This window comes from Dipodomys spectabilis, unplaced genomic scaffold (assembly GCF_019054845.1).
Source record: "Dipodomys spectabilis isolate Male_0828 unplaced genomic scaffold, ASM1905484v1 ptg000009l, whole genome shotgun sequence".
Taxonomy (NCBI): Eukaryota; Metazoa; Chordata; class Mammalia; order Rodentia; family Heteromyidae; genus Dipodomys; species Dipodomys spectabilis.
The window spans coordinates 17,353,900-17,375,527 of NW_024870686.1; the positions used below are offsets into that span (position 1 = coordinate 17,353,900).

The 21,628-nt window shown below is 38.5% G+C and overlaps 1 protein-coding gene across 4 annotated transcripts in view; it reads right to left on the reverse strand.

Moving 5' to 3' along the window:
- Positions 1-17,540: 17,540 nt before the first annotated feature.
- The window catches only part of Stox2 (storkhead box 2), a 201,737-nt gene continuing 197,649 nt past the window's right edge, over positions 17,541-21,628 (reverse strand). For 3 of the 4 annotated variants that reach the window (XM_042701686.1, XM_042701695.1, XM_042701713.1), the window contains one exon: positions 17,541-20,712. In XM_042701686.1, the coding sequence (XP_042557620.1) occupies positions 20,517-20,712 (196 nt within the window). In that variant the 3' untranslated portion in view covers positions 17,541-20,516. The remainder of the gene's footprint in view (positions 20,713-21,628) is intronic. The other variant, XM_042701704.1, reaches the window with a different exon arrangement.

The following is a 21,628-nucleotide window of genomic DNA, read 5'->3' on the forward strand; positions in this document are numbered from 1 at the left end:
AATCTATTAGAGGTTGAGCTTAATTCAACCAAAACTTGCCAGGGACATGTCTGGTAAAAGGGTTGATGTCAGCATTTCAAAATTAATGTAGATGCAATGCTAAAATAAAATAAAGTCACAGGATAACGCATACACATGTTTTGGCAAAGTGAAAATAATCCAACTAAGAAAGTATGAAACATTTTTTAAAAAGAACTAGAGTAAGACTGTTGGCGAGATAGTAAATGAGAGTTTAGAGGTATCAGGAAAAGCTATCATGTCAGGGGGTAAGAAACGGTAGGAGGATTAAAGTCCCTAAACTTGTGTCAATTAAAGGTAACTACTAGAATGAACACCCAAACCCTCCTAAAAGTCCCTCAAGTGAATAAAGATCAGATGCAATATGGATAATATAAAATTACAAGATAAAGTGACAAAATTGAGATCAAGTATCAGATATATATTAATAACATGAATTCACTTACCTTATCTATTGAAAAAAAATTTCTAATTGCTTATAGACAAAACCCAACTCCTGTTTTTTTGTTTTTTGTTTTGCTTTGGCACCATGGCTTGAATTCAGGGGCCTCATGTTTACTAGTTTGCTTGGTTTGCTTTCTTATGGCTGGTACTTAACTACTATTTGAGCTAAGCTTACAGCTATGCTGGTTAATTAACCACACTGGTTAACTGAAGATGAAGTTTCACAAACTTCCCTGCCTAGGCTGGTTTTGAATTTGTATCCTCAGGTCTTAGCCTGCAAAATAGATAGGGTTACAGGTGTGAGTCACTAGCATCCAGCTGAAGCCCACATTTAAACATATAGTTCCAAAAAAGACTAAATGATGAGAACATTGTAAGAAGGGACACATGACAAACTGAGAGAAGAATTTGAGTTAAACATCACAGTTACATTGGGGGGGGGGGGGGAAAGCATATGGAAAAATGACCAAAAGAGACAAGATTCACACATGTTTTGGCATGTATCAAAACTTCTTTGGAAGATAGAAGGATATTCTGTTACATATAGCACATTTTACTTCTCAGTTCATTTAGTAATGAATTATTGGGCTGCTTCTGCATCTTAGCTATTGTGAGTAAATGTTCTATGAACATAGATGTTTTCAAATCTTTTGAAGTTAGTGCCATTTTATCTATGCGGACACAAACAGGTACGGGTAATGATTCCAAGAATGGATCCACTATTATAGAAAGATGATATATAGAGACTGATGCCTGACAGTTTCTGAGGCATAAATAACTCACAAGAGTAGAATACTCACAAGCCCAGGAGGCTTGCCTTACACACACACACACACACACACACACACACACACACACACACACACATGCACACACATACGCCTTCAATGGCTTTATGCCATCTTCTGGAACTAGCCCTAAAAGGACTGCCTCAGTCATTATGGCCTCGCTTTGGTGTGCCCTGAACGTGAGGAAAGAAATCCTCCCATGGGGCAACGTCCAACATGCAGGGAACTGTCTATAAGAAGAGATGGGCTGAACTAAGGTCCTGTATTCATCAGAATGGCTAACTGTTGCCATATGGTCAGAGATCATGTCGTAACTAATCTATACTATGTATAAAACAGTCTGATTTTACTTAAAACTCTGCACATGTTTATTGAGTTTATCCCATCTGTGTGGACACACATGCGTACAGGTAGAGATTTCAACCAGGAACCAAATCATTATAGAAAATCCTTGTGATATACACAAGACAATGCATAAATAAGTCACAAGAATAGAATGCTGTAAAATTATCAACTTGAAAAATTGAAACTGTGCACCCATAATAGGTATTTTCCTAGGTTTTACTTTCCAGTGATTGTATATTGTTTTGATAATCGAGGGGGGGGGATGTTAAAAAGAAACTTCCTTATGGCTTGGCATCATAGAAACATGTTCAGAATGAATCTTTGGCATTTCTATTGCCAGGACGTCTGTCTCCTGAAAGCAATGTTGTAGTTTGTGGACACATTCTATTATGATCCAAGTTTCATACCAAAGACAATGGAATCATGATCTCTATGCATTAGCTATGGCTAATTCAATGAAATGTAAAATAGAGGCTTTCTGCTGATCTAGAAGGACTTGGTCGTGTCACTAGGGATAATGGCTTTGGGTGACACTGGCTGTGAGCACTACTGTGCACTAGCCATGTGGCTGTGAGAAACAAATTCCTCCAAGTCCAAACATTTGAAAAGTTGAGATGCCATCTTCCTCATGCTGCCCTTGTGGTGTGATCAAAATGACTAAAAGTGGTAATGGAAGACAGCCATCTTCCTGCGCTGAGCTCATGGCAAGAATTCCACATGCATTCCCGGCTTCTAACTTCTGGAAAGCTGATCCCTTTCCTGGGGCAAAAGAAGGGAGTGAAAAGTGTCCATTTACTTTTTGCTCCACTATAAGCCGTCCTTGATTGGGTGACATGAGGTCATCGCATAAGGTGGCTAATTAAAAGAGAGGGTCATCAGTAGTCCTCAAAGCTCCACCTTTCTCCCTCAGAGTCCTAATTCCCCTGCATGACTACCACCAAATATGGGTGAAGATGAATCTCCAGTTATGTCTAAAATTCCTTGGATGGGATCCCACAGAATTGGAAAGCAGACTTCACTGTAAGATAAAGCAAGGTTTCAGTAGCCACAGGCACCCAGGAAGAGTTCTACAGGAGCAGTGCACCTTCTCCTCTCTTTCTCCCCACCTCCATCCTTCTCTCCTTCCCTCCCCCCTTCTCTCTTTTTGGTCTCTATCTCCTCCCCTCTCCACATTCACACCCATCCCTGCTCTTCTCCCATTCCACATCACGAGGTGTCTTGGATCTGGAGGCTACAGCCAGCATGGGCTGCAGTAGCATGCAGGGTTCGGTGATAAACTGTGGAGAGTAAGAAATCAGCCATACTTATTGACAACATGCTATGGCTCATGTGCAGTAGACTAAGACAAATTTGGATCTGCAGCCTGACCTCACTATCTTCCTCGCTTTGTACCTTAAGGGCCATATGCCCTAATCCCAGGAACCCTGTCTGTGAAGTTGGGATATGAATTCATCCTACAGGACATTATCGCTAATTGATGAAAGGTGCCTAGCACAGGAATGGAGAATTGAGGCAGGTTTTTATTATTGTTAGTCATCTTCCCTGACACAGCTGGAGATTCTGGAATTTTCCAGGGAGCTCAGTTAGCCTTCTCTATAATTAAGTCAAGGAAGCTCATAGAATTATAGGAGGATTCTAGGAGAATTATAGCCATGAGGAAGGCTGGGGGTGGGGGGGGGGGGAGAGTGGACCATTGTCCCAGAGTTCTTCTCAGTCCACAGGCTTCGGTACAATCCTGTGGATACCCAAGTTTCTCTATTTCCATACAAAGAAAGTCGTTCAATCCTCAGAGCCAGTGGTAGTTACTAAAATATGGAGTGAGTTCTTCCACAAAATGAGAAAAATCACAAAAATCAATCTTCCAAGCCTCTGAATCCTTTAGAAAAGAAAGGAGAGAGGAAGAATAAAGAAGGAGGAGGGGAGGGAGGGATGCGAGGGAGGGAAAGAGGGAGAGATAGAGCCAAGAGAAGAGTGCTTAATTCCTTCTTGTTGGTCTCTCTGATGTCATCTGTTATGTCTGGGAATGACAGCCCTGCAGAAACATCAGCGATCCATCATGTGCCTTCTGCTACACCACAGCAAGGATTTTTTTTTTTTGTATTAATCGAACATGGAGGCATTCTATAAGCCTACCAAAGGGAGGCTTTTCTACTTCATTCTGCTAGATGAGATTCCTGGGCAAATTTTCCATGCAGTGTCAAGATGGGTGTCCTAAGGACTTCCCTCAACCAGATAAGCACAAGTTCCTGCTGTTGTAGGGAGGACTCCAGAAACAGAAAACAAGCCCAGCCATTGTTTGAACATGCCCTCAAACAACTAACTAACATTCAAGACCTTTTACCAGCTTATTCAGCTACACGAAGAGGGATGGTAGCATTTTTTAGACTCAATCCACACCTGAGATTCTCTTGTATAGCTACTGATTGCTAATAGTTTGACAACCGTCAGGAATAGGGAAGACTGGCATAACATTTTAACTTCTGGCAAAAAGCAGTCAGTTTAAGTAGAAAGTCAGTCTAGAACTGACATTGAACTTACTACCACGGTTTGATTGTTTTGAACCCACCTAAGTCAGAGCAGGTGTTGGAGGAAGACCTCAAAATAATTTCTGTGAAGGCCAGGGAGCTTGCAAGTTCAGCGTGTCAGTGCCATGGATAAACAGATGATGAACAGGCCAAAGTGAACTCCACATAATTACTAACAACAGTAACATTGGTTCCCAGTGTATACAGAAAAAACGATGGGTTTGTTTCAAAAAGCAGCTGCAATAGATGATCTTTATTTTTCAATAGCTGAAGAAAAAGAAATATTTATAAGATTTCTTACAAAGCCACCATTTGTTTATTGCCAGGAAATTGATTCAACTGTTATTTTAAATTAAAAGGTCTGGGGGAGGGGAGATCTTTAGCTTTAATGTGTTAAAAAAGCATAACTATTTATTGGGGGGGGGAGAGACTCAAAACTCTCATTTGATTGAAGCTGATGACATATATTCAGTATTAACCTTTAATGGTGAAAGTAGAAGATTCCTCCTAAGTTCTAGAATTCAGTGGGAATCTATACATTTTCCCCTAATATTCTTTTATTACAGACACTTTTTGGTTCAGTCCAAGTGTACTGTACTACAAGGCAATATTCAAAACAGTGGAAAGAAATATTTTTAAGCTCTGTGAGATCCTATAGAGTTTTAATTTCTGCTGACTGTTCTAATCAAAACATAGGAGGTCTTACTGGAGGGGGAAGAGCTTCTTGTGGTCTAGAGCCTCTGGTCTTCACTATTTTCATTTGTTTTTTGATAACCACATTCTCACAAAGAGCTACCACTAATAAGCTGATGCACCCTAAACAAATGGCAGGCAAATGGTCACCTCAAAAGAAAGATGTCTGCTAATCAAACACTGGCGAAATCCTAGCTACTCAGGAGGCTTTTCATAGAAGTAGAAATAATTTTGAATTTGAATATGCTGTTTCTGGTTGCAGAGGCAAAAAAAAAAGTGTGTCAGTACCAGTTACTTTCTCAAAATATTTATTTAGAGGTGCAGAAGTCAAGAAATTCTTTATCATAATATGATCATTATTAATATTTAATTGATGCGTGATGCCCTACTTGATAACCTGTAGGTAGAATAATCTTGTAAATTGCCCAAAAGAGTGCAAATTGTAAATGAATAGATAGAATTCCAAAAGTACCCAAATGAACGCAAGTTTCAAGTGAATTAGAAAACATTAACAGTTAGCAAGGGTATACCTGGACACAATAAATTACAAAGGGTGATTTGGCTACATATTTTATCTTAAACACATGTAGCATGTGTGATTTAGCAATTCTAATTCCAAGACACATTTGGATTTATTCCAGGATGTTTGTTGCAGACTAAGAATTCAACATCAGGAAAATGTTTAAAGAAAAAAAACTTACAATGAGAAACAGAAGATAAATGACTCAGGGAAGGCACCACTATGCAGCCATCTAGAGTAATGTGGAAAGAGAAGGAGTATTTCAAGGCATGAGAAATGTTTGAAAAACTGGGGGAAGGGCTGACTTCAAAGTGTTTGAATAATATGTTCCCAGTTTATTTATATATATATATGTACACACATACATACATGCATTCATATGTACACATATACATATATAAGCATACACTTATAGTCAAAACAAATATAGTTTGCTGAAATATTAATTATAATCATCTTTGGTTGATATATTGATGATTCATTCTTGTTGGCCTCTTTATACCATCCTGTAGTTTTCAGATTTCCTATAATAAACTATTTCAAATTTTAAATAACAACGTTACTATCAGCCAAGTATAAGAAATAGATCACACATTATAAGAGTTAGTTTCTCTTACCTAATGTATGTAGTTTTCAAGGCTCTAGAGTTTTAGAAGGCAGATCCACTCATGTTTGGTAACCTCAGTGGTTCACTGGGTGATGTTGGCTGCCAACTCCCATAGTTGGTGAGCTGTTGGGATAGTTCTGGACCCCGAATCTGCAGGTGCACTTTCTCATGGCATGGAGCATTGTGTACCCTGTGGCATCTCTGCTTTTCCATGCATCTCTGCTTTTCCATGCATCTCTGCTTTTCTTTTTCTTTTCTTTTTTTTTTTTTGGGTCCGGTCGTGGGGCCTGAACTCTGGGCCTGGGCGCTGTCCCTCAGCTCTTCAGCTCAAGGCTAGCGCTCTACCACTTGAGCCACAGCGCCACTTCTGGCTTTTTTTCTTTTTGCTTATATGGTGCTGAGAAATCGAACCCAGGGCCTCATGCATGCAAGGCAAGCGCTCTACCACTGAGCCACCTTCCCAGCCCCGCATCTCTGCTTTTCTATGCATGGGTTGACCTTCCCTTCTGAATCCCTGAGAAAACAATGGTCATATCTCCAATTGTGTGCCCTAGAACCTAAATAACATTGAGCAGCCAGGAGGAAAGTGCTGAACATCTGTTACTTAAAATATCCATGGTAAATTTGGGTGCTGATGGCTCATGCCAAGTAATCCCAGCTACTTAGGAGGCTGAGATCTGAGGATCACAGTTCAAAGCCAGCCTGGGCAGGAAAATCCATGAGACTCTTATCTCCTATTAACCACCAAAAAGCCAGAAGTAAAGCTGTGGTAGAGCACTAGCCTTCAGCAATAAAGCTCAGGAGCAGCACTCAGGTCCTGAGTTCAAGTCAAAGAACCAGGTTATGCACACAAAAAATATCCATTGTAATAAAATTTATATCTGCATATTACAATATGTGGAGGCATACTCATGCCTTTTCTGTAGATTTGATGGCCTTCCTCAAACAGTCATTATTAATTTCTGAATTTATTACTCAGTGCACAGGTTGAACATACCTATTCTGAAAATCCAAATTACTTGACACTTCTGATCTTAAGCATTTAGAAAAATGGATACTCAACTTGTATGCTGCATTTAAACCTCATTTCTTTAATTTTGCTAAACCTAGTCTTCTACAACAATGCTTTAAACTTTTTAAAATGTATCTCCCACAATAGGGTACCTTTTGGAGATGTTATTTTTAAAGTCTGTGATTTTGATATATTAAACAATGGTTAAGAATAAGCAGCTGGGCACTGGTGTCTCACACCTGTCATCCTAGCTACTGAGGTAGCTGAGGTCTTAGGATCATAGTTCAAAGCCAACCTAAGCAGGAAAGTCCATGACTCTTTTATCTCCAATAAATCATCAGAAAACCAGAAGTGGTACTGTGGCTCAAAGTGGCAGAGGAATAGCCTTAAGCAAAAGAGCTCAGGGACAGTGCCCAGGCCCTATGAACAACAACAACAACAAAACAACAACAACAACATAATAATAAGTATAGCTTTAACAAGCACTCACTAGATTTCTGAGTAGGCAGGAATTGTTTAAGAATCCCTTGGCTTCAGAGGGAAAATGAGTTGTGAAAATCATTTGGCAATAAATGTTTAAGTACTAAAGTAGAAAAAGAACAAGCTAGGTACCGTGTGGCATACACATGTTTTTCCACTTACTTGGGAGGCTGGGGCAGGAAGATCACTAAGCCAAAAGGCCAGCTTGGACAACATAGGGAAGCCATATATCAGAAAGAAAAAAAAAAGTCCTCAAACAGGACATGAGGTTTTACATAGGTTAGAACTGATTCATATATCTTCCTTGTACAATACATTTAACTCTGGTGCCTCAATGAAGAAATGACATTTTCTATCAGTCCTAGCTTTTTCCCTTTCTACTCTAACTCATGTTAAGAAATGCTTTCTTGTACTTTAGGAAGACCGAGAGAAGAGTTTGTTCAGGATAACAGGAAGCATATCAATATGCAACTCAGACAAATCAATAGAGCTTTCTCTATACAAGAAAGAAAAATCTGTCTGCCTTCCTTAGAGGGGAAATAATCAAGACTAATGTGGAGAAAGGAAGGAGTTAGCCAACCAGAAGTCCGTGTCACTTAAGAACAAAGAAAGATACACGTAAGCCACCATTTGTGGCTATCCTTTTATTTACTGTTTTTTTTTTTGTTTCTTAAATATTTTACTTGTCTCTAAGTGGTTTTCTGACTTTAAAATAAATGGCTTATTGCAGAAAAATTGGAGTCTACAGACAATAAAATCAAGAGGTGTGTTTTCATGGGGACACAATGTTTAAGAGGTGTAGATTTTAAAGTTCTTCATTTTTCCCATAAAGCCTCACTCCATGTGGGAATCTGACATCATAATCATTTAGTTCATTCTGATCTGCACACGAACCTCAGTGCAGTAACTACTGTCTCAATCAAATCTGGGCTACTGAGAGAAACTTCATATTAACAATCCCAAGCCCAGAATTTCAGGTAAATGGGAGCACTAACAGATTTCTCTTATGGCAGCAAGAGGCAAGTATAGGCAGAGAGGTGGCCTTTTAATTTTCTTAAGAAAACAAACCTGAGAATTTAGGGGTAATAGCAAGTAATTTATAGCTGAACGCTCTGGCAAAACTCTAAAAATAGTCTTGTGAGGACTAACAATAGTTGGAAAAACTGTCATATAAAGGCATGGGGAAAAATGGTTATCAAGAAATCAATTTCAAGGACTTGTTTGAAAAGTGTATAATGAAAGGAGAGAAATGAGAACACTAAAGTGAAAAATTAGCTGGAGGCAAAAATCTTACTGATGCAAAAAGAGAGAGAGAAAGAGCAAGAGGTTGGGGGAAGAAAGGACAAGAAACAGAAAGAAAAATGTGGCTAAGATAAGAAGAGAAACACTTAAGAGAGAAAAAATGATTTTTTGTTATACTTTTATGGTAAGTTTCATAAACATTAGTCAGCTGTCTCTAGATTTAAGATATGGTTAAAAGGAAACACATTGTGACTGTGGTCATAAGAACTCCAACTACTCTATAGAATTCCCCCACCCCCACCCACTCCCAGCTACAGTCCTGCAGAGCTCACAGACTCAGTTTCCCCACAAATGATCTACACATTCCACTGAGTAAGGCTTCAGCCTTCAGTGCCCTGCTGGTTAGGTGGGAACTTTCCCCTTCATCTCTTAATATTTGTTGTAGCATTTCAAAAACTATTGCTTCATCCCGAGTATTCTTGGTTGGTAAGAAAGACATGTAGCACATATAGCCACATGGTAGCTCACGCCTGTAATACTAGTTACTCAGGAGGCTGAGGTCTGAGGATCGAGGTTCAAAGCTGGCCTAGTCAGAGAAATTTGTGTGACTTAAAGACTCTTATCTTCAATTAACCAGCAAAAAAGCCAGAAGCGGAGATGTGGCTCAAGTGGTAAGAGTAAAATATATACTTGGTCAATAACATACCAGTACTGGTTCATTAATAGTGAATAATATGCCATCACATATCAAAAGAAACTAGGTATAAGTCACATAACAACTTTCAGTGTTGTCTTTACAATTCTATATGTCTACTACTCTAACAAAATAAAAGGTTTATTTTAAAAACTCAGTGAAAGCATTCACTCTTGAAAACTGAAAACTGCGCATGGCTGAAATCCTTAAACATATCTCTTTAAAGTACTGGTAGTTCTATCAATTGACTAGACAAGTCAATTGCAAAAGGTGTGTGAGTGTGTGTGTGTGTGTGTGTGTGTGTGTGTGTGTGTGTGTACTTGGTGCTGGTTCTTGTCCTGAACTCAGGGCTTTGGCACTCTCCTTGTGCTTTTTTGCTCACTACCAGTGTTCTACTACTGTTTGAGCCACAGCTCCATTTCTATTTGTGATTAATTGGAGATTAATCTCATGGACTTCCTCATTTGGGCTGGCTTTCAATTGTGATCTCAGCCGTGTGATTAGCTAGATTACAGGTGCAAACTACCAGCACCCAGGTATCTTTTATGAAATCATTATGTCTATTTGACCCACTTCTTATAGGGGTTTTTACATGTCCCCAAATACCCACTAAATTCCTTTGTAAAGACAGAGGGAGACACAGAAGGGCCATGGCTATGGAAGGGGTACCTTCTGTTTCCATTTCCCAGAGAACCTCAAAGCTTGCCTAGTCTCATATTGATTCGTGGCCATTCAACAAAGACATCGTCACATGAACTGTCTTCAAATCACACATGAAGAGTAAAAGAGGGAAAAGGAAAAAATACTGGTCTTCTTCAACACATGGAAGATTGGTTATTTGTTATTTATTTCACTTGTCAACCAAATGACATGAAGTTGTGTTGTGTAGAGCAAACCTACAGATGGCTTAATGTAAGGACCACTGAGCTGTTATTTAACCTTAAAGGTTAAATATATTGAGTAAAGACTGGGAGGTGCTGCATTAAAGCATGTTTAAAAGGCTGAAATAATTTCCTAAGATATATTCTCAACAGCCAGGCCTCAGTAGCTCATGCCTAGAATCCCAGCTACTCAGGAGATGAGCTCAGAGGATTGTGGTTCAAAGCCTGCCCTGGTAGACAAATCTGAGAGACTGTTATCTCCAATCAACCATCAAAAAGCTGGAGTGGAGGAATGGTACAACTGGTAGAGCATTATCCTTGAGCAAAAGTTCCTGAGTTCAAGTACTGACAAAAAGAAAAGAAAAATATATTTTCAACATATCTTTAAAGGTAGTCACAGAGAACTCAAAGAATACCCTTATGCGTGCCATCTTTTGTTCCACTCCCACTTGATGACTAAGAATGCAGAGACAAGCTTGGTTGGGAGCGGGGCGGGGGGCTCACACCTGTAATCCTACTCAGGAGGCTGAGATCTGAGTATCATCGTTCAAAGCCAGCCTGGGCAGGAAAGTCCGTGAGACTTCCATCTCCAATCAGAAAACCAGAAGTGGCGCTGTGGCTCAAGTGGTAGAGCGCTAAGTAGAGCGCTAGCCTTGAGCTGAAGAGCTGAGGGACAGCACCCAGGCCCAGAGTTCAAGCCCCACGACCGACAAAAAAATAAGAATAAAAAATGCAGGGACACAAATATGGATGAATGGGTGAAAAACAATTCCCTACTCTTGGAGAGTTAAAATGCAAATCATGTCTTGAGCAATTTCACAAAACGTGAAATGTATCTTCATTTAAAAAAAATCTTTGTTCTACTGTAATTATCCATGTATTATACCTATCTATCCATCCATCTAACTGTCTATCATGCATACCTGCAAGTTTCCTGTTATTTATCAAGTCTTTGATGACTTATAGACGTGTTGGAGACCAAAAGGCCTTTAATACAAAGGTATGTGGAAATAGGATCAGGGGAAGGTAATGATCTATGGACCCTGAGGGGTATAAGTCAATACAAAGATTTAAATACTAGTGATGGTGGGGGGGAGGTTGTGGGGAGATGGAGGAGAAAATGAGGAGGTGACACTTAAAAAAGAAATGCACACTAGCTATTGCAAATAAGGGAAACCATGGGACCTATGTTTCTTTGGGTCTGGCTTACTTCACAGTGTAATTTTTTCCAAGTCTTTCCATTTCCTAACCAAACAAGTAGAAAAGGCCAAAAGCTATCCACTTATGACCATATAAGATGGTACTAAGTGAAATGAACCCCAAGATACACCAGAGAGTTTATCTTTGTTGCTGTTGTTTTTAATGTACTTATGATGTACTATGTAATTTCTTTTGTTTCTTTTATGTGTTCTTCCCCTATGGTATAACCCCTGTTTTCACTGTAATTGATTCTGGAACCCTGAATCTTGTATATACATTTTTTCTAATTTGGGGAGGGGAAGGGAAATAACAAAATGCTGAAACAAGGATACAGGCTGACCCACTGTAACAATGAGATGTACAAGACACTATGTTAAAAAAGAACTCTAGAACTTGGTGGGGTGGGAGTTGGGGAGGAGAGGAGGGGGAAAATAAAGGAGGGGGTAACAAGGCTCAAGAGGAAATGGACTCATTACCTTACTCATGTAACTGTAACCTCTCTGTACAGTATCTTTACAATAAAAAATTTAAAAAATGTACTCATTACCTTACTTATGTAACTGTAACCCCTCTGTATAGCACCCTTATAATAAAATTTAAATTAAAAAATACTAGTAATCAATAATTGTGACCATGAATGAGTTCAAATATAGTACTAGTAAAGTAAAACAAAGCCAAGGAAAAGAGAAAAAAAATGTCTGGAACTTTACGTTAGAGAGAAGTAACCCAGGCTCAATTGTGCATGTTTGTAATCCTGGCTACTCAGGAGATGGAGGCAGAAAGATCTTGAATTGGAGGCCAGCCAGGGAAAAGTGAGTCAGATCTTTTCTCCAAAAGACATAATTCAAGTGGTAGAGTGCTGGCCTAGCATGTGCTATGTGCTGTGTTCAATCCCCTAAAAATAAAATAAAATAAGCGACCAGGGAGGAACTTACTTGATAAAATTTGGAGTGTTTAAGTAATCTATATAAATGGTCATCCAGGCAAGCCCATGTGGGTTGAGATATAGGATTTCCATCCCATTCTAACAGTAGACAACACTCCCAAGGCTGTAAATCTGATCAAAAAGGAAAGAATTTGTTCTGTATCCAATATCAGCAGCTCAGCTTTGCCCTTTGGATTTCAAACTAAGTTTTCTTTGGCCTTACTTTTCTTATTTGACCTACTGTCCCACTCACGCCTAATGGTCTCACTTCTATTCTTTGGAGAAGACTGATCATAAAACGCTACCCAGCTGAGCCTGAGCACAGGTGGCCTGATTTTCCTTAAGGTTTCCATGTGGGGCAAATGTGCTGTTTGCACCACACACTTCTTCCATGTGTTCAAGATGACCTGTGTCTGCAGCCATCAAGCCCCAAAACAGAACTGTCAGTAAATCCAAGTACTCTCACAGCAGGGCTAAGATCTTACAATTAAATAACGTATGGAAGTCAGGTGAATAACTCTTTTTATTATTCAGCAGTTCTCCATTTCACAGCTGCAAACAGAGTAGAAGGTAAATATTGAGTACTTTGCTAGGATTTTCTTTAGGAAGGGGGAAAAAATTCCACCACTCTAAACACTTAAAAATAAGTTAAAACCATACCATTTCCTTTGGAAAGAAAAGATTTTTATGAACTGTGACCATTCTCTCAAAGGAGTCAGAAACCTGCTTTCCATCCTCTGTTAAGTCACCACATTTCCTCTGGGCGTCAAGTTCACTGGATCATTCTGAAAAGAACACACAATGCCCTTCCTTTTACTGTAACAGCTGTGGTTCTACAGTAAAACTCACAATGTATTTCTTCAGACATGAAAATGGGAGCATATATCCTGATAGTTTAAAATAGGTAGACAGACTTATGCAAACAAATAAGACTTGTTCTTCAAAGGACAAGATCACTGTTTAAAATGATTTTTGGAAGTCTGTTTTGGAAATTAATTCTATAAGAAAATAAAGTTCAACTGTATAGTCCTATCGTGTGTTAAAATAAAAACTGTGGTTTCTTAAGTCTAATCAAACAGTTGACAGCAAATCACTTTGAGTTTGAAAAGACAAAGGAAGAGGATCAAGAGTGTCCAGTTGTCTCTTGGTACTTCCAAGGAATTGGTTTCACAGATACCAAAGCTTGGAGATGCTAAAATCCTTAATGTAAAACCATGTAATATTTGCATACAACTTATTCATATCTCAAGATGATACAGGTCAAATCAGCTCTAAGATTATTTATGCCAACAGCAATGTAAATGCCTGAAAATAATTATTAGACTGTTTTGTGGAGAATAAATGACAAGGAAAAATGTATACATGTTCAATGCACACTCTTTAGAAGATATTTTCAATCCACAGTTTGCTGGAGGAATTAGGGACCTGTGAGCGGAGAGGGCTGACTGTATAATAGATTCTGAAGCAGATTAAACATGGAGGTGTTCCAAATTTAGGCAAGTGTTTCACCAGAATGTGTGAGCCATCTCTGTGTTTGCCTGTAAACACACACATTCAGCTAGGGATAAAAGTTGTGATTATTACTATTTAGCCAAACTAACCATGCTACTTTATGATTTCATATAGAAAACCCAATTATATGCCTCTTGAACTCTGGTCCTGTTTCAAGTACAGTTTAAAAAATATGACTCAACATTCCTGGTATTTCAATGGTTTTGACCTGAAATTTCAATTTTTAATAGTGCTAACTCCAAAGCTCAAATAATAAAAGAATGTACAACAGAGATTTATTATGGAATCACATGAATTAAGGGAATTAACTGATCGCACGTGAAATAGTCTCAAGTAACAAAAAAAAATCCACTTAGACATATAACCAAATGTTATTTAATATCTTAAAAAGTAACACAATCCAAAATGGATATTTCACACAACACTACATAAACAACATGAACACAATATTACCATATGGAGGGACTTTCAAATATAGACTTACAAAAATCCCTGTCCTTTTTTTTTCTTTTAAGTTATTATACTAAGCATGACAAGTAATCTTCATTTACAATATGGTACACTGACACGATAAAAACCATGTTACAAATGTGCTGTTATAAATCAGTAACATTAGGGAAGACATTTCATGAACTGTAATTATTTCATATGAAATACTATACAATATAAACAGAACATCCATCTTGGATGACCTTTACAGCAACCAGAGACCAAGTAATTTATTTATTTATTTTTTCAGTGCAAACACATTTTATTCAAGGCAGTCTTGGCTGCAAAACTCCTTTCTAACATACAGTAAACCCCACTTGCACTTCTTAATTCATTTACCCTAATGCAATAGTCACATTCAGTCACTCAGAGAAAGATACCTGCAGAATTATGATCCTTTTAAACTGGACGTTTCAATTTAATTCTCTTCCAAAAAAGTATCTATGTCACTGCTCTAAGGACTTTAATTCGTAGTTATTGATACTTACATGAAAGTGATCCTAGGACAGCTCTGTTCCTAACCAGCACTGCAGAGTATTCTGCCCTTGCCATGTGGAAACTGTGGTCTAGGGATCTCATTGGGTGATGGGAAGGAAGCAGGGAGGGTGGCCTTCTGATGATAGGAAGGGGTGGGGTTGTTGAGTGCACACTAGATGATTAACTTGCTGCAAGTGCAAAGGATTGGTATCAATGGAAAGCTCAGGTCTCAGATTTGGCACCTCTTTTTGGCGGGAGCCAGGAAACAGTACCAAAATCAGCCTTTGGACTAGAAGGTAGGGAGCTGCACACAGGGCTAGCCAAACATCTACCTTCCGGGCCCATGGCTGTCTCACTTGGAAGTATTCCATTGTTGGCATGGTGTATGTGTGTTCACATATGAAGCCAGCAATTAGCTATTAAAGCCCTATAACAGATCACATACAATTGTAAGAAGGTTTAATGCCCCCTTGAGCTTTGCAGAATTCTGAATCTTGTAAATTGTCAACTGTAAGTCATAGAACAACTCTAAAAACACAGGATTGTGTGTTAGAGGAGTGGTCACTGGGGAATCTCTCTTAGGGATAGTGCTGCAAAAACAAACAAAAAAAAGAGCAAAGATTAACTCAGTCAGGGAGATTCTAATGTCTGCATGAATATTTGACAATAAAATATTTCATGTATGTTATGAAATGCTCCTAAATAAAAGTCTTGTGAGAAGACACTGAATATATCCTTAATACTCTAAAACCTTCTGTAAAAGGGATAGGGTGACAGTTTATCCTTATTTTACTTGGCAAAGTTTAGATGGATAGTAATCTCCTTCCTGCCCCTAGTTTACTAATGCAAAAAAAAAAAAAAAGACAACCACAAAACAATGTCTCCCATGGCTTTAATTTTTCCCCACGTTCTAGATTCCCAAGCTCTAGATCTATGCAGAAGAGTCTCTCACTAATGCAAGATACCAAAGACTTTGACAATGGGAAAGGTAGTGCTGGGAGATGGGAAGGGGTGAGAACCACTTGCGTTTGGCTCACTGTGCTTGGACAGAATACGCTGCTGATTGGATTTAGGCCTGACCTGTGGGAACTGATAAGATCCATGTGGAGAATCATACAGTTCCTAACTGGATCAGCTCCCTTGGAAACGTAGATCCCATAAGGTAGGGTTCAATATCGTATACGGGATTTCTATTGTGCAATGGAGCACTACTAGTGAAGAATACTTGATAAAAGTTTTGAAATTTTCTGTTTCAGCACCTTCCACTGCCTGGAGCGGTCATGTTGCTAAAGATGGGAATGTTTTATCATGGGAATTAGAGAAACCCAATATAAAGCTGTAAACAAGGGCAAATGTCTGGATTGGCCTCAGACTCCAACAGCACTGAGGTGAACTGGCTTGTCTTTCTCTTTGTAATTCAATTCTCGTAAGGTGTGCTGAGGTGCGAGTTTCCAACATACTCTGAACTTTTTGAATGAGAATGGATAAGGATGCAAAGTGGTATTTGTGTTGACTGGATTAGCACACATCAGAAAAATAGCATTGTATTTAGTGATTTCTAATGATGGTCTATCAAAGAGATAGAGAACAGGTCATTGGTAGCTGCCATTGTGTTTGGGGGTAATCTAAAAGTCACTCCTTTTGTGTTCTCCTTTCAAGTATGGGGATTACAAATATGACCTGCTGCGTTAATGGTTTGCGAATCTAGTGCTTTGAAAGCATTATTGGTTGTCAATGTCTTTTAAATCCAGATCTACCCATGTTATAAATAGTGAGGCTTTTCCAAAAGTGACCCCTATTGTATTATGAGAACTATGCCTATCATTTATATTAAAAACTTTAGTTTCAAGTACACTTTGTGGTAACAAGTGGTTTATCCTGGGTAGAATTTTGCAAAGCTGTGCTGACCTAAAAAAGGACCCATGCTTCCTTTTCTATGCAACAGGTTTCTTCTCTTGATGCTGAATGCAACCGAATTTAAATTGGCATTTTTGACATGCTGGCTGGGTTATGAAAAAGAGAGAGTTGAGAACAGCTGGTGTTCAGATCATTGTTACTCCAGATTGACTTTCAATTTATGCTTCCTGAACCTGAGCTTCCCAACATCAGAGAAGCAGGAATTTGTTATTTTTATCCAGCTAGTCCCCTTTCAGCTCCTCTATTTATTTTTTCTATTGGGTACACCCTCTTTTCATATGCTCATTAAGGTCCCCTGAGATGTGCAAAATATATCAAATGGAATCCAAATTATTTAATAGAAGTCGTGAAATGCACAGCACAGCTCTTTTCATGAAAGTGAAGTCTGGGCTTCACGGGGTAGCATGTAAGAAAGGCCAAGAGGCCCAAAGTGCTTCAGAATGAGCAGTCCAGATTTCTGGTGTGTCTTCTGTTACTGAAATACTAGCAATCCAATCAGATCTCTACAGGGGCAAATAGTTGGCCAAATTATATTCACCAATTGGCTCTCTGCCAGAGGGAACTTTGAGCAGGAATGGAGATGGGGGAAGACCAAGAATTCTTAAACTTCTGTTCATCTGTGACAAAATCAAGTGCACTTTCATGGGGAAGAGAAAAGAAGACTGAATTACAGCTCAGAGCCAAAGACAGCCATGGAAGGAAACCATAGAGGTGAAAAACTCATGAGTCCACATTGGGAGTCACTCACTCACACACACACACACACACACACACACACACACACACACACACACACACACACACACACACACACACACAGAACGCCATGGCCGAATGTTGGAGTGTGAAGTGTTGCTCTTCTGAACACACTGCTGACATCTCATCAAATTCATGGAGGTAGTTATATGTAAAAATAAAAATTACCATAAAGTAATATGCTGTATCATAATAATACATAAGTGTGCAAAATGCTGACAGATGTGTTGACCCTTTAAAGTTGAATGCCTCACAGAGATTCAACCCGATTCATTTTTGTAAACCTTACAGTGGAGAAACTCTTAAACTAGACAAGCAGTCGTGTAATACAAAGTTAGGGTTCCACTGGAGGAGAAGACAACTGGCAAAGCGAGGAGATGGCCCCACGGCTGGGGGTCCTGAGTCTCCCTATCTTGCTGTAACTCTCTTGTACATGTGCATCTCTTTCCACATGTCACATCTGTGAATGAGTAGCCTCCTGCCACCAGCTCTTCCATTGAAGAAGCCAGATTGGATTCAGATGAGAGCATTTCTACATGGAACATGTGTTTACATGGTAGAGCATCTTTAAAGCCTATCATTTCTATGCTAATGGCTGCTGCTGGTCTACAGAAGTTTTGCTTTTTTTTCTTTTAAGCCATGTATTCCACCAGCAAATTAGCATACACATTTCATTTGAATAATATATTCTGTAAACCTATTTCTTTGTGAAACATCGATAAATTCATATTTTAAAGCTTCTCTTAAAGGTAATGATGTCCTTTCCTGCTCATACAGCATTGATTGTTTCCATGGAGACTTTCAGAGGGTCAACCAGAGGCTGATGCATTGTTTTAATGGTTATATTATTTATGAACTGAGTATGATAAGAACTTGAGAGCAGGTTTTTTTGGGAAAAAATGAATTTTAGACAGAAAAAAATTTAGCAACTGTACGGTATATAGCTCCCCAAGGAAACAGAGTATGTAGTCTATTAGTCATTTCTTCTCAAATACTTAAGCAATGAGCTAAGCAATTCATTTCTGGGCAATTGAGGCACACCTTGGAGGAAATAAGGCATGCAAATGAAAGACAATTGATTTAAATCTTTAAATAATGTGACAGTTTACTAAAAATATGTGCTTAAGTTTCAATGTAATAATCACACAAAAGAAAATTTCCAATTTTGAGGAGTCTAGTTGGACCAATGTAGTATCCAAATAGCTGATAAAGCATGAGGGGGTATTCATGTTTCAAGAATATGAATATAAATATGTATATATCCATATATATATGACTGCCTCACTTAAACAGATTGCAAGTAGTTAGGCCTGATATGGAAACCCAAGTGTCTCACAAATTTTAGGTGAAAATATTTTAGAGTTTTAGATATATATGTATCTATACATATAATTTATAGCATATGGCTCCAAACAGCACATGCCACTAAACTAAATAAAAGTTTGTGTCAGATCATTTACTAGCTATTGAAGTAACTCTTTTGCAAATAGTTTCCCATTACCTACAGATGTATTCCATTATTCTGAGAGAAAAAAAAGGGAACTTTGAAATGTCTCTTTCCTGTAAGACTGACGCTTAATTGTTTTGTAATCCCTTTGCAGCTGAGCCTTCTTCCAATTCAACATGACATTGTAAACCAAAGCACGATGCGAACAAACCATTCTGAAATAACTTGGGCTAATGACTACATTAAACACCTCCTGAAATTGGTTACAAAGTATCTGTAAACATTACTCTGGCATAGTTCATGAATGCATACTTGTTATTCTGGTAAATTTTAGGGGAGTACAAATCATGGGTATACCACACTAGCAGAATGAGCACATTCTGTTATTTCATGGGCACATGTATATTTGTAATCAAAAAGTACTTTAAAAGTTTTCTCTATAGATATCTTCCCAGGAATAAAAGGCCTTAAGTTCAACTCTCCCTAAATTTGCTCTTTCCTATAACCACTAAAAATTATCTCCCTCAGCCTAATTTAGGCATTCTATTTAAAACTACATAAAATAGATTTATGTCCTTCCATTAGAAAGAATAACATCCTCAGGCCATACTCTTCATTTGTATCACAAAGAACATTTTGCTTTTAAACAAACTAATTATTGTATCTATTATAGTAAGATAGGATCATCATAAGTATCACAAGGAGGAAATGATCTTCCTTTCAATATTTGACTGATCGCTTTTAACAGACAATAGTACCTCTTCCATCACTTAGTACTGTGCCCGGCCAAATTGGGAATTTTCTCCCTTTTCCCACAACAGATTCAAAGGCCTATATTCCTGTTTGTGATTATGGAAGGTTACAAATCAAGACAAGCATCTGATATACTGGAAAACAAAATCCCCCAAACACTCCCAGTTTTTCCATCATGACCCCTTCTGACACACTTCCATGGGCGCCTGTAAAAACAGTGTCATGAAACTCACAGTGAAGAATGACTAGTGCATAAAGAAGATTTCGCACACAAAGGGGCTGGTGTGTGTGTGTGTGGGGGGGGTGTCCCTCTGGTCAGTTTGGCATTAATTTCCCTCAAGGTGAACACCTTGAACTTGGTATTTTGTAGTGGCTTTTCTTTTTTTTTTTGAAGTGGTAAGGATCAGTTCTGTGGCCCCATTTAACCACAGACTGGTAGCAACACGTATCTGTGGCATTTAAAAATGAAACTGGCAACTGCATGACATTGAAAATGCATATTCCACTTACAGTGTCTAGACTTTCCTATGTGTGCTCAGCTACAATTAGTGAAGCAAAAGTATACATATCACCCCTACTGCTATTCGGTTGCTACAGAGCCATAAATGTGAAAAGAGCAATACTCTGAAATAAAGATTTTTTTTTTTGCCCTAGCCTACTTAGCAGCACAGTTGAAGTAAACCTCCAAACTGCACTGGAGATGCTTGTCTTTCCAAAGATGTAAACATCAGCCCCAGTGTCGTAAACTTTGCTGTATTGAATGAGACAGATGATCTGAGGCAGAAGGACTATCACACACTAGTAACAGAAGCTTGCAAGCAGTTGGAAGGTTTCTGTAATTTCTCAGCTTCATTGGTTGGGGGATCTGTACTTGCACGGAAGTTGAAGGCTGGGCCAGCTCCACCATGGGCTGGGCTCAGAGCAGGATTCTGACGGCGGTTACTTTCAACGATGCTTGATGTGTTGGAAGCCAGGCTCTCCCGAGTACTAAAAGAGTAAAGAGGGTTGATTTTGTTTTGCTTTGAACATAAATAATTATATGTTGAGCCCTGGAGGAAGAGCTAATGGATTTCCTCTGTTGGTTCACCATGTCATATCAATATACATCTCCACTGATTATTTGCATATGCTCTTCCAGCTGGGGCTCCAGGTTCTTAGATGAGACATGTTACAATCCTCAATGTACTGGAAAAATAAAAGCTTTGAAACCCCCAAATGTACTTTGAAATGGTTTCCCTCCTCTTTCATGTTTAAGAAACTACTTAAAAATTTGATGTGATGGATACCTATCACACATTTCAAAATGTCTAATGATCTTATCACAAGCTAGAAATTTATGGGCATTCCTGTTTTTGAATAAACTCACTTATTTTCACCTTAATGAATGCATTTTTGTCTTTGATTACAAGATGTCTTTCCTTCCTTCCTTCCTTCTTTTTTTTTTATTTTAACTTTGGTGGGCTTGAAGCATATACCATTTGTTAATCTGCTCCCTTGATGGGAATCAAATTCTTATAAATACTTGTTTCAAATTTTAACACCTCAGCTAACATACAATTATATTTTCAGATTAAGGACCTTAGATATTTTTTCCATAGATTTACAAAGTTTACATTCATTTCTGCCTCCCCTTGGTAAAAATTCTTAAATATTTGAATGCATTTTTTTCCCTTTAAGATTAGGACCTTTGGCATTTTAAATATGTAGTAGAGCAATAGCAGAAATAAAATGCCTGAGCCTGATTGAGGGGTAAATAAATAATTCAAGTTTCATGATCAAACTCCTAAGAGTGGCTATAAGAAACTTACCAATTTACACAGACAGTGAAGAAACGAAAGTCATTCTCAAAATATCTACCCCATTGGATAGATGCAGAGTTCATAAACTATTAGGAAAGTTACAG